Source organism: Orbicella franksi, chromosome 8 (genome assembly GCF_964199315.1).
Source record: "Orbicella franksi chromosome 8, jaOrbFran1.1, whole genome shotgun sequence".
Classification (NCBI taxonomy): domain Eukaryota; kingdom Metazoa; phylum Cnidaria; class Anthozoa; order Scleractinia; family Merulinidae; genus Orbicella; species Orbicella franksi.
In genome coordinates, this window is record NC_138152.1 from 19,220,577 (window position 1) to 19,231,971 (window position 11,395).

At 39.6% G+C, this 11,395-nt stretch overlaps 2 protein-coding genes across 2 annotated transcripts in view; one reads left to right on the plus strand and one right to left on the minus strand.

Annotated features, from left to right (window-relative positions):
- Positions 1–371: 371 nt before the first annotated feature.
- LOC145495216 (F-box only protein 16-like) lies at positions 372–7,992 on the plus strand. The gene is made up of 7 exons (XM_081474802.1): positions 372–1,706; positions 1,795–1,830; positions 2,373–2,744; positions 3,332–3,522; positions 4,024–4,138; positions 5,034–5,211; positions 5,757–7,992. The coding sequence occupies exons 1-7, from the start codon at positions 1,542–1,544 to the stop codon at positions 5,813–5,815; spliced, it is 1,116 nt and encodes a 371-aa protein (XP_081330928.1). The 5' UTR covers positions 372–1,541; the 3' UTR covers positions 5,816–7,992.
- A 1,849-nt stretch (positions 7,993–9,841) lies between these two features.
- The window catches only part of LOC145495231 (uncharacterized), a 2,599-nt gene continuing 1,045 nt past the window's right edge, over positions 9,842–11,395 (minus strand). Inside the window, exon 1 of the mRNA XM_081474826.1 lies at positions 9,842–11,395. This exon is cut by the window's right edge and continues 1,045 nt beyond it. Within this exon, the coding sequence (XP_081330952.1) occupies positions 10,407–11,120 (714 nt within the window). The 5' untranslated portion in view covers positions 11,121–11,395 and the 3' untranslated portion in view covers positions 9,842–10,406.

Consider the following 11,395-nt stretch of genomic DNA (forward strand, 5'->3'; position numbering starts at 1 on the left):
ATTTTATAATACTCGAGCTTCTTTTCATGATCATCTGGTGGTGCCGAAATGTCGCTCCAACGCAGGCCTACGAACATTTCATGCAAAGTGCCACTTACCTGTGGAACTGTCTAGACGACAAATTTAAAACTATCACACATGAAAGAAACTTTAAGAAACTTTTAGTGAACAACTTTTTACAAAGTAACTCAGACCGCGAACATTTTACCGTCTCTAGAACGTTTTGAAAATGTCTTGTAATATATTCGAATACATTTTATGTGCATGCTGTATTATATTTTAACTTCTTCAATATTTTAACATTTTTTAACTAAATATATATATATATTTTTTTATAACCCACAATGTAAACTACTGGGTTACCAGTAATTGTGTCAGCTATTAAAGTGTTTTTTTATTTTTTATTTTATTACTTAGCACGCTCTCATGCATGACGTGTGTGTGAATTTGCGTGCGCAATAAGGATGCGTAGAAACAATTGGCGCGAACGAAAGTAGTTTCGATTCGCTTCAGAGCTATACAAACACATTATTGTGTCGAGATACCCGGCAGCCAGGAACTGTTTTCAAACAACTTGATAAATTATTATAGAATTTCCACGTTCAGAAATGTACATATTTGATTTACTCCCTTAATAGTCTTTTCCTTAGTCTCTGACACTTTCGTCTGCTTTCCCATAGCCTGCGTAGCTTGGTGGTTTACTGCGCCTTTCAATAGCATGCGGACTCTAAATTCAAGCTCAACCGACAAATGCGTTTTTCGCTACTGTCAATCAAATGTTCGGCGGCTCCTCCCAGCTTCCGACTACTGCCGAGCGCGCGGTAATCAAATCAAATCGTTGTGCACAGTTCAGACAACACAGTCGGAAGCTGGAAGGACCCGCCGAACATTTGATTGACGGTAGCGAAAAACGCATTCGTCGGTTGAACTTTGAATTTTAGAGTCTGCATGTTATTGAAAGGCGCAGTAAGCAATTTGATGGCGCTAAGAAAGCGGTGAGGCCGTGTAAACGAGCGCAGAACGAGCGGCGAAGCCGCGAAGAGCCTGGGAGAAAAAGAAGCTCTGCCTAGGACTGAGAGCGACTTCAGTGACTTTCCTCAATGCCAGATCGGTTTAAAGCTCTCAAAGCTTCTTGTTTTCTAATTCTCGGTCAAATGCTCTTGGCCCTGGCCATCAGTCTTTTTTCAAAGTCAGCAATGTCGGCCGCCATCTTGAAATAAAGTTTGGTCGTCTGTAGTCCAGTGCAGTGGAGTGTGCAGTCTGATGTTCGACTGGTGTGCTGTCACGACTGTCAGCGAGGGTCCAGAACGGTATTCTCGGGATCCGGAATTTGACCAAAATACGGTGCGGGAATCGGGAAAACGATGAATGGCCCTGTGCGACTGTCAACGGGAAGTTACGTTATGTATGTGTTATTTATTGTACCCACGTATATCCCTACCTCCTCTTACATGACGTACAATCTAAACAAACAGCCGTAACGTTGCAACGAGTTGTGGTTTGATTCTGGTAGAATTTGTCGTCACATACATCCTTTTAACATGTCTGTGAGAACCATAGACTTCTCTTCCAGTGCCTATGCTAAAACAAAGAGTTTCAAAGCGAAAGAAAATAACACAACAGCCTCAAGAATTAAAGAAAAGAACCCACCACCATCAGGAGTTAAAAGCTCTTGGACGCCATTAAAACAAGACTTGAACGAAAAGGTTTGTGTTTGAGCTTTGATGTTTCCTTTTGTGTGGTTTTTGTTGTAAATCTGTTGAAAATACTGTTAGGTTGTTTTTCTTGTCGCAGCTCTTCGATGAGAGAAAAGAACTTGTAAGCAACTGGGTGAGTGTACTCATTGATGTTATCCGGCAATATAATCAAACCTGGGTACAGATCTTAGACTTTTCCTTTTCGAAGAATACTTAGGATAAATCTTAGTCTTTGAGGGCTTCGTAGACTTGACTCCAGAGGCGATATATACGAAAGAATCCTTTTTATTTTAAAAAATTATAAGTTATAGATGCATTATGTTTATTTATAGAGCCTCCCAAGGTATAAGTTATCTAAGGACTCAGAGGTAACTGGTATCAGTCCTAAAGTCGTCCTATTTTGTGGCATGTCTTATTTCCTGCTCCCAAACTCCAGGTGTCATTAACTGTAAAGATGCACATCTTATTGACAAATAACTTATATCTCCAGAAAAATTCCAGCTAAGACATGCCTACAGAAATTTTTCTGATATGTCTCTTACTCAACTTGCCAAAACTACATCTATGTAGTTTCTTAAATGGGATCGTGACTTGAATAAAATGTATTGCAACCTGTCATAAGAATGGTGCAATACTGGGTATAAAAATGTAACTTGTTGAGACTTTCTCCTGCAGTTTGACAGGTGGTCAGATGCCCAAAGAAAGACAGTTCTTGAAATCCTGTTATCCAAGTGCAAGAATTCTCAACTACAATACACATTCTCCTTGATTGATGACAGAATTCCCATCACTCATATAGACTTCACGCGTAAACTTCCACGAGTAATAACGGTGTACATGATGTCCTTTTTGGATCCTCGGAGTCTTTGTCGCTGTGCTCAAGTTTGTTGGTTCTGGAAATATTTGTCTGAGCTTGATCAGATTTGGATGCCAAAGTGTTTTAAGTTTGGTTGGATTTTACCATTTGTTCCTACTCCTTTTGAACAAGGAGTTTGGAAGAGACATTACCTTGAGTGTGTAAGAGGATTGCAGTATATCAGACCAAAGGTAAGATCAGCATGGTTTCATGAAAACTGTACACTGAAACAATTTAACAAGATGTACACTACATGTATGTACTGTTGCTGAATACTGCAGTGCATTTGGTGGAATGTATTATGATCAAAATTATCATGGGGTCCAAACACAGGATCAACCTTGTGGGATTTTTAGTTCATAGCTTTGTAAATTGATCATTTGTCAGTGCAGTGAATTCATTAATCTGCAGGGGGGATTGGATTGATAGGTTTCTTCATAGGAATCCCAAATTGAGCAAGTACATTTGTTGTCCAGTAGGTACACTGGTGATGAGTTACAGTTTAGTACAACTGGCGCTCAGAGAAATAGAATTTCTATCATGCTCTATATGTTGAAAAATATTTCACAAGTGAGTGAAGTGAACGAGTGAAATATTATTTGAAGAGAATATATAGGGGCGCATACTGGTAATTTGCAGTATTTTTTATTCCCGATTGAGAGATCACAGTACGAGTAACTCCACCAAAATCCAAAGAAGTTTACTAAATGATGTAATGGAATGTACTAACTGATTTAAATTGCTAATTGATACAATGAATTTGTCTCTTTTTTACTAGTCTCCTCCAGGATCGCCAAAGTCAATTCCAGCTGAGAAAACAGTATCAAGAGGCCAGAGTAAAGGCCAACTGTTTAAGAAAACCAACAAAAAGTCATCAGATCATGACGTCCCCCCCTGGAGGGGACCTGACCCACATCCCAGTGACATCAAGAGAAGAGTCTCCTCGGATGGATATGTAGGAGGGTGCAGGTGCAGAAACTGGGCATAAATATGTTATTGAGCTAGTCTGAGGTCTGAAGTGGGGAAGTACTCTTTGAGCTATTCTTTTTTTTTTTTTTTTTTTGCAAGAATGAGACTTACGTTCCCCCCAGTATGGATCTATCAAGCTAGTTCAATAAGGTATTCATTATATTTGGCTCTTTCAAGACTCTGATGATAAATTTTAAAGGTGTTCTTGCAATCCATTTAGGGTAAATTCCTGCTCCAAAGTGAAGAATTTCATCAGCTCTAAATTTTTCTGCAGGGATTTTATGAAGAGAATTATTTGTACTGACTAGTCAAGCATGATACAAGATCTGGCAAGAGTTGCCATCTATTAGCAGGCACCATGTATGTATAAAAACATTGTAGGGAAACTGGCTGGTAGCTGTAGTATCACAGAGGCATGTTACAATTACAATTATGTACATGTAAGATCCCCGCAGTCAGTGAAAGGAATTTTTTAAATTATTATTCTTTTGTTTGCTGTAGACGATGCCACATGTCAATGAATGTGGATGTAACTGAACCACATGATCATCAACATACACACAAAAAAGGAACTGCTGTTAAATCCAGTTCTAAACCAAGGATACGCCCTGCTTCTGTAAGTCACTACTTTATCAACATTCAGTTGAACTATTCAGCTGCTATTTTGCATTACAAACACTACTACTACAGTTAAAGCTTTGGCTGTACAAACTGCAAGGATTTTGTACACTATACTGTACAAGCATTTATGGAAATGTTAAGCCATTTACACTCACATTCTGACCTACAGTATACCTTCTAAAAAGCATGTGGAATTAAGGCTAGTGCCCACCCCCCAAGGCGTTTTTGTATTGTGTCATCACTGAGGGGAGTAATAAATCAATCACTTGCCATCTTTACCATGCATTTGTTGACAGATGATTAGAGGCCCAATGAGAACTGAAACTTCCTTTCCTTAGTAATATGTGAGAGCATTAGGCCTTTGTAAGGGATGGGAAGAGGGGAGCTCTTTGTCCTTCACTAACTTGATACTCAGGTTAGATGTTTTATTCAAAGACTGATTATGAAACAATAAACCAAGGGCTTATGTTGGTGATGTGGACTTCACAGTCATTAAGAAGAAGCTTGATGACATGTCTACATGTGTCTTATGGTCTTCTGTATCTCAGATTTCTAAGGAGGAACTGGAATTAGCTTTAACTTACCTGATAAATAGTAATGCATAGTAAGGTTGAAGGTTAAGATTTGTGAGAGGAAAAGACAATAAAGCTAACTTTTACACTTGCTAAGAGCTTTCATATTTACTCTACAATGTCCTTGACTTGGCAAATCTTTGTCTTTAAACAATGTACAAAATGGCCTTGATATGATAGGAAATTCGAAATAATAGTTCAGGTTTAAAGGCAGAACAAATTGAATGTAAAATGCAGAAATAATTGTGGTGTTGACCTCTTAGTTACAGTTTAAAGCATTTCTGCTAAAACTTTAGTATTATTAAATTCTATTTTCAGGCAAATTTTGCCTCAGAATCAGAGACTGCAAGCACAAAGTTTGACAGCAGAACAGGTCGACCAGACTGGGCAGTTCAGTCATCAATTACTCCTGTGAAGGCCAGTCGACCTCCACCGCCTGAGATAAAACCTTCTGCTACAATATTGGGCAAATCTAGAGATGCCAGAAAACCTCCAGGTATAAACTACTGCAACCTATTAAACAAGAAATTATGATTGACCACACAGGCTGCGATCGTGAGCCAAATTTAAACACAACAAATGTACTGGTCTGAGAAATTTTGAGGTTGGCTATCCTGCAGTTGTTTCTGGGGGTGCCAAGTAATAAAAGCAGCATTGGTTAGCATGAGCAAAGAAGAAAGGAGCTTGGGGAAAACAAGACAATAATTAATAGGGTAAAGGGGAAACAGAGAAGAGAGAACGATTGGCTTAATGTTAGTGCAGCTGTTTCCACGTCATTTCAAGCTTACGAAGTCCAATAGAAGTGAGACTTAAGGAAACCCCCTCCCTCGTCCTGGATGTCTCGTCTGATCTTGTGATATTCTTGTGGCTCCAAAATGACGGCCGGATCGCATCTCCAGCAGTTGACCAGCATAAACGCTTTTTAAAAGCCAGCGTAATAGGCTGTTTTGATTGAGAGCACATTATAAATGAATTAATTTGATGGTAATTAAATCAATGGTATTTAAAATGTTTTTTAATTGTGATTCATATTGGTTGCAGCTGAGGAGTTATTTCAAATTCAACCATGGAGAAGACCGCCAGAATATGACTCGGATTAAACAAGGAGCTGCTGGGTCACATGTAAGTTCGAGATAAATCAAATGTCCCTTAGTCTGATGTTTGTTAGAGGCTGACAGTGAAACCATATCGCAGATGTTGGTATGAAGCTGGACTGTTTTGCCAACTGATAGAGCTGGCTGTACAAAGAGACTGATGTAAACTATCTAGTGATGGTGTCATATCGTGTGCAAACTACTTGGCAGGGTCCGATGGAAGCCATAACCCTAATTGACAATGAACATTGTGGGTCTACCTTACCGGGCCCCGTAGAATCTAGGTCCTACTTGACAGAAGCTCAAGGGACATTTGTCCCCCTCCTGCCAGGATTCCATGGCTCTACCTGACGGAGTCCCTGAGATCGTTAGGGTTCTTTTTGGAAACGCCTCGTGGAATTTTAGACTCTACTTGACAGATTGTCAAAGGATATTAGGGTCCTCTTGACTGGTTTCCACGGGATTTAGGCTGTACAGAGTACCACACAGCGGGATTCTTCCTGGGTCTTCTGGATCGGTAGGATTTCAGTGGATTCAGGCTTTACATGATTGTTACGCCACGTGCTGTTGGACTGCAATGAAGAATGTACGACGTTCTGGTGAGGAAAGTCATGTATTGTGCACCACCAATATGAAGAGAACTCATTTACTTTACCTATGAGTTCTAGTGATACGGTCCCTCCTTGACTACTTTTGATGGGTTCAAACAAGGCTGTAGGACTCTGACATGTGATAAAACAGTGTCCCATTTGAAGACGTCACTTCTCCAATCACCAAATCGTGCTAACACTAGCTCATCTTACTCAACGGAAAGATACAGGAACAGAGACTGGAGCATTTTGATTACTTACAAGTAACTTTCTGAGCTTGTGGTTTTGTCAGAGAAGTAAAAAAATACAACTTTGATAATCGTTGGATAAAAATAATGTAAAACGCGCGCTCTAGTTGTTTGGTTTACCAAAGGCTATGTAAAATCGGTATCACGTATTTTTGTATTTTTAGGTATATTTTATCAAAGAACTGAAATAGAAAACGGTTTTCCTAATGGTACGTGACATTGAAAGGACTTACGAGTACCGCTCTCCCGCACCAACTGGTGAACTTTTGAAAGCGGCTTCTTATGTGCTAAATCATGAAATGGCTCAATAAAAAGGGTGGCTCCAAAGAGGGTGGTTCTGCGAAGAGCTTTTCCGCATTCTGGCCGCGCGTAAATTGGAGCGAGAGCAAAAACCCCCCGCTTCGTGGAGTTTTTGCTCTCGCTCCAATTTACGCGCGGTCAGAATGCGGAAAAGTTCTCTTTACGGGAACGCTTGCTACGCAGGCTAGCACTATCCCGATAAGGATTTTCCCTCAATCCCGTAATTTTGATGGTTTCTATTGGCTAATCCAGATGTCGGTCATATTTTCTTTAATCCCTTACATTAATTGAAAAGATCCTTTTCAGTCCAGGTCCAGATTTGCTGTCAGGGAACTCAAGCACTAACCATTACTTCCAATTGCATCACTTTCCAATTTCCAAAACGATGACATCGTTCATGCACGCTCAGTTTAAATGAACTGCGTTGGTCAGTCAGTCGTGATTTCTTTTTATAGCCTGCGAGCAAGCTCTCTTGAGGGCTTACCTCCCCCAGCGCCCAAGAAAGCCAGCTACCGCGCTATTCTTTTATACATGTAGTTCGTTCCTTTTGCTTTCTTTTTTTCTGCCGTGTTTCGCCTCTATTGAGTGGTTAAGTCTGCCTTACTAAAATTTATATTACTAAAATATAATCTCACAGTTCATTATACATAACGGCATGGCGTACCAGAAGTGGTCGTAAGTAAGTTGTGTAACCGAACTAACTCACTGTTAGGCTATTTCCGACTTTCACTAAGATGACAGCTTGATTTTGTTTATACATTTTCGTCTCCAGACTTCCAGAATATCTTGTCCCGTTCATACAATGTAATATCAATCCCGAATCTCGCCCTCCTTTCCTTCAAAATTCCGAAGGCGGCCTTCAAACAAGCCAAATCACGGATCCCAAAAAACCTATTGAACTCAGTGAAATACAGTGATTCTAACGGTGCCGGTGTTATGGAGAGAAATGCATCAGGACGAAATTGTAACGCCTGCGTTACGGGGCAAAAACCAAATAGTTTCTATTTGTCAGGAAGTTGATTTGTTACTATTTGAATTGTATTCACCTTTGGTAGAATACGTTTGTCCCGGCCATTTTTGCATTTATGATTGCAGTTTTAACAATTAGATTATGAGCTCGAGATTTCTATGAGGTGATAGTTGATGAGCATCATGAGGCCGAATCAACTATCGCCTCATAGAAATCGAGAGCGAATAATCTAATTGTTTTAGTAGAATTCTTACTAAAATTTACTTCAAATAACGGTTTCTAATTATTTCTTGACGTATTATTAAACTTTGCCCCTGAAAAAGATCGCTCGGATTAAATTGTCATTTAAAATTGAAGTTGTATGCGCGCGCGCATCAGTTTTTTTAAATAATTTCAACTTTTTTAAAAGTCAAGAAACCGTTAAAGTCCTTCGTTTAGACTTCTCAGGAATTTAATTATCCATTTGCATCAAAATTTTCCTCTAAAACCTTGGAAAATCGAAAAAAACGTCGCCATTTCCTAGACGACCTCCAGCCACTGCACACTAATTAAACAATAGAGTGTTTATGTCGAGGAACTATCGGCTGGTTCCAAGGGGCAACTATTAGACCGATAGTTCCGAGACATAAAAACTCTATTTTCTTTATTGTTCACCACTAAATTTTCTTCCGCGCGCCGGTTCAAAAATCTTATTGAATTATTTTCAACTTTTTAAATGAAAGCCGTGAAAGCCAAATGCAAAATTTAAAAGGAAGATAAACAAAACACACTTAATGCAATTTCAATTGTTTATTTTTTTTATAAGCTTGCTTGTTTGCAGAAAAATTTTCACAGACGAGTACTATCCATCCGCGTATTTTCCTCGGACGGGCACTATGGGTTGATAGTGTCTTTCCGCGGATTAACACTATCGCGTCAGGTGATAAATTTAAACCAATAACAATCGGAGAAAATTTAGTGGTGAACTATAATGGCTGGTAGTGTACGATCACTCAGCCAATCACATTGCAGCATTTGCATCAGTGTTCAAGTAGAATTCTATTAATAAATATTTAGATTATGAGCTCAAGATTTCTATCGCGTAATCTATTATCACGCATAGAAATCGAGAGCCAATAATCTAAATTGTTTCAGTATAAATCTACTAGTCGTTCAAAATTTTATCTAAATCCTCTTCACAGACACTTCGAAAACGCAAACAAGAAGGCCGCCAGTTTGTTAACAACCGCACAACGTTACGCTACTGGATAGTGAGTAGCGTAGCCAATCAGAAAACGGCATGCGGGATAAAACGCTAGTAGATTTAAAAGTTTAATAGACTACAAACAGCTGGTCCATTGACTGTCTGGTCCATTGAGGATGAAGTAAGCGTGACCTTCTTTAGCTTTGCAGCAGTCTATCGAAGTCTAGCCAGAGCGTGGTTTATCTACACGTTGATCACGCGCGCACAAACCCGATCCGTGCGTGATCGTCGAACAAAATGCCTTTCTTCCCCAGCCCCCCTCCATCGAATCCGTTTCCTCTTATGTTTTAAAATATGTAATAACTTGTTTGAATTGATAACCTTTTTGACTTTGTGTTTATCTTAATTGTGAGCCTCAGATATAGGTTACTTGATAAACATGGCGTGTTATCTTTGACAAACAGTCTGTGAAAAAAGTCACGTTTTGTGGCACGCAGTAACTGAATCCCCGTTAGACCATAGGAAGGAAGATACCTGTTGGTCGTTATCTTAATCCTATAAACCAAGAATAACACAGAAAGGAAATAAGCTCTTGAAATGAGTCAAAACCTTCCAGGGTGATCAAAAAACCAACGTGTTCGTGCGTGTAACAACACGCTTTGTCATTTTTTAAATAGAGTTTTTGATCATTATTTTCGTGAAAATTCCCTAAGAGACCAAAGCATAAATCGTAATTTTTTTTTTTTAGGAATGGCTTGCCTTGCCAGGCCATAGTGTATGTTTAGATTACAAAGGCCAAGGACTTGACTGCAACTCACTTGAGCGTAACAGATACAGATAATACATTCAGTCAGTGCAAATTACTAAAGTTCCTGAGAAAACAATTACAACTCGCAACAGCATTAATCTAGACACTACATCGGACCTCTCTTTTTTAGAAGTTATTCGGGAGATGGGGATTTTTCAATTGGGTTTGTGAATTTATGGACCAAAAAACATATCATATTGGTCGTATGACTTTAGAAACCCCCCTTCAGCGATCCTTCCAGAATTATGTCATGCCTCAAGGTCATAAAGAAATTCGCTTCGTGCGCACATGTCCCACTAAAAGACACCTATAATACAAACAGACGACTACAACAGACTTCAATATTCTCACCGGGGTGTGCTGAGAGATTATCCTGTCGTGTTTAATCCGTACCGTGTCTCTTGTATAGATTGTTTAATAGAAAGGGCAAATAAAGTTAATTGAGTTGAGTTGTTTAGTCTGTTATACTAGTTGTTTATATCCTGTTGATGGTTCTGTTTATATTTTTTGTCCTTCTTGTATTATCGGAAGACCAGCCGCAACACTTGTGTCGTCATCATTTTCCAAAGAACACTGAAATACATCGTATTCGTCGTCGTGGTGGCTATTTTGAGAATGAGTCTTTTCTGAAACATCACGAATCCAGCTCATGATTCGATCATCCTTGAATTTTTCATCGATATGTTCGGAATCACTCGACAACCTTCGCAAAGAGCGATGAAATCTGTGGCTTCGCTGAACTGTCGGGCTTGGCGGAAGGCTTCGAATGCACGGTCGTGGGCTCCACTCAGCTTCGGGAGAATTATCAACAAAGCCAGCACTGTAGCGTCTAGAATTAGCACCTTCAATGACTGGTCTCAAATCAAGAGACAGAGACAGTCTTTGAGATGAGTTCGATGGTGACATCCTTGATGTTCTCCCCCAAGAATACAATGTTTCCTGTTGTCTGGCCGGGTTAGGGGTTGGTGGTCTGTTAGGACACAATTGTTTCCCGCTGGTGTTGATCAGCTTCGAGTTCTTTTTCTCGCTGTTTTGAATTGGAGGGAGCGATGATCGTTGAATGTCCGTCTCGCTTCGCCACTGTCGACAGTCTAAATGTTTGCTGAAGGGAAACTTAGAGCGTTTCAAATTCTCCATGACCGTCAAGACCGCATTTACAGATCTCGTCAAAATTGAAAATGTGTCGATTTGAAAACGTAGCTTGGTTTCCATACAAATGTTCTGTAATATCTTCCCATGCTAAAATCGCGAAATTATGACCACAAACTCCCCGTCAGTAATTGAACTGAAAATTGATGTCTTCAAATGACAATTTTTGTGAGCTGATCACGTTCCGGCCGGCGTCTCGAATGATGACATGGTGTGGAATTTGCTTTGAATACCTTTACTCATTCTATTCGACACTAAAACAATGGCTGTCAGCAAACTCTTTATTTTATGTCCCGGATCACTTTACTAAATACACGATTCTTATCCGAATTAACTAA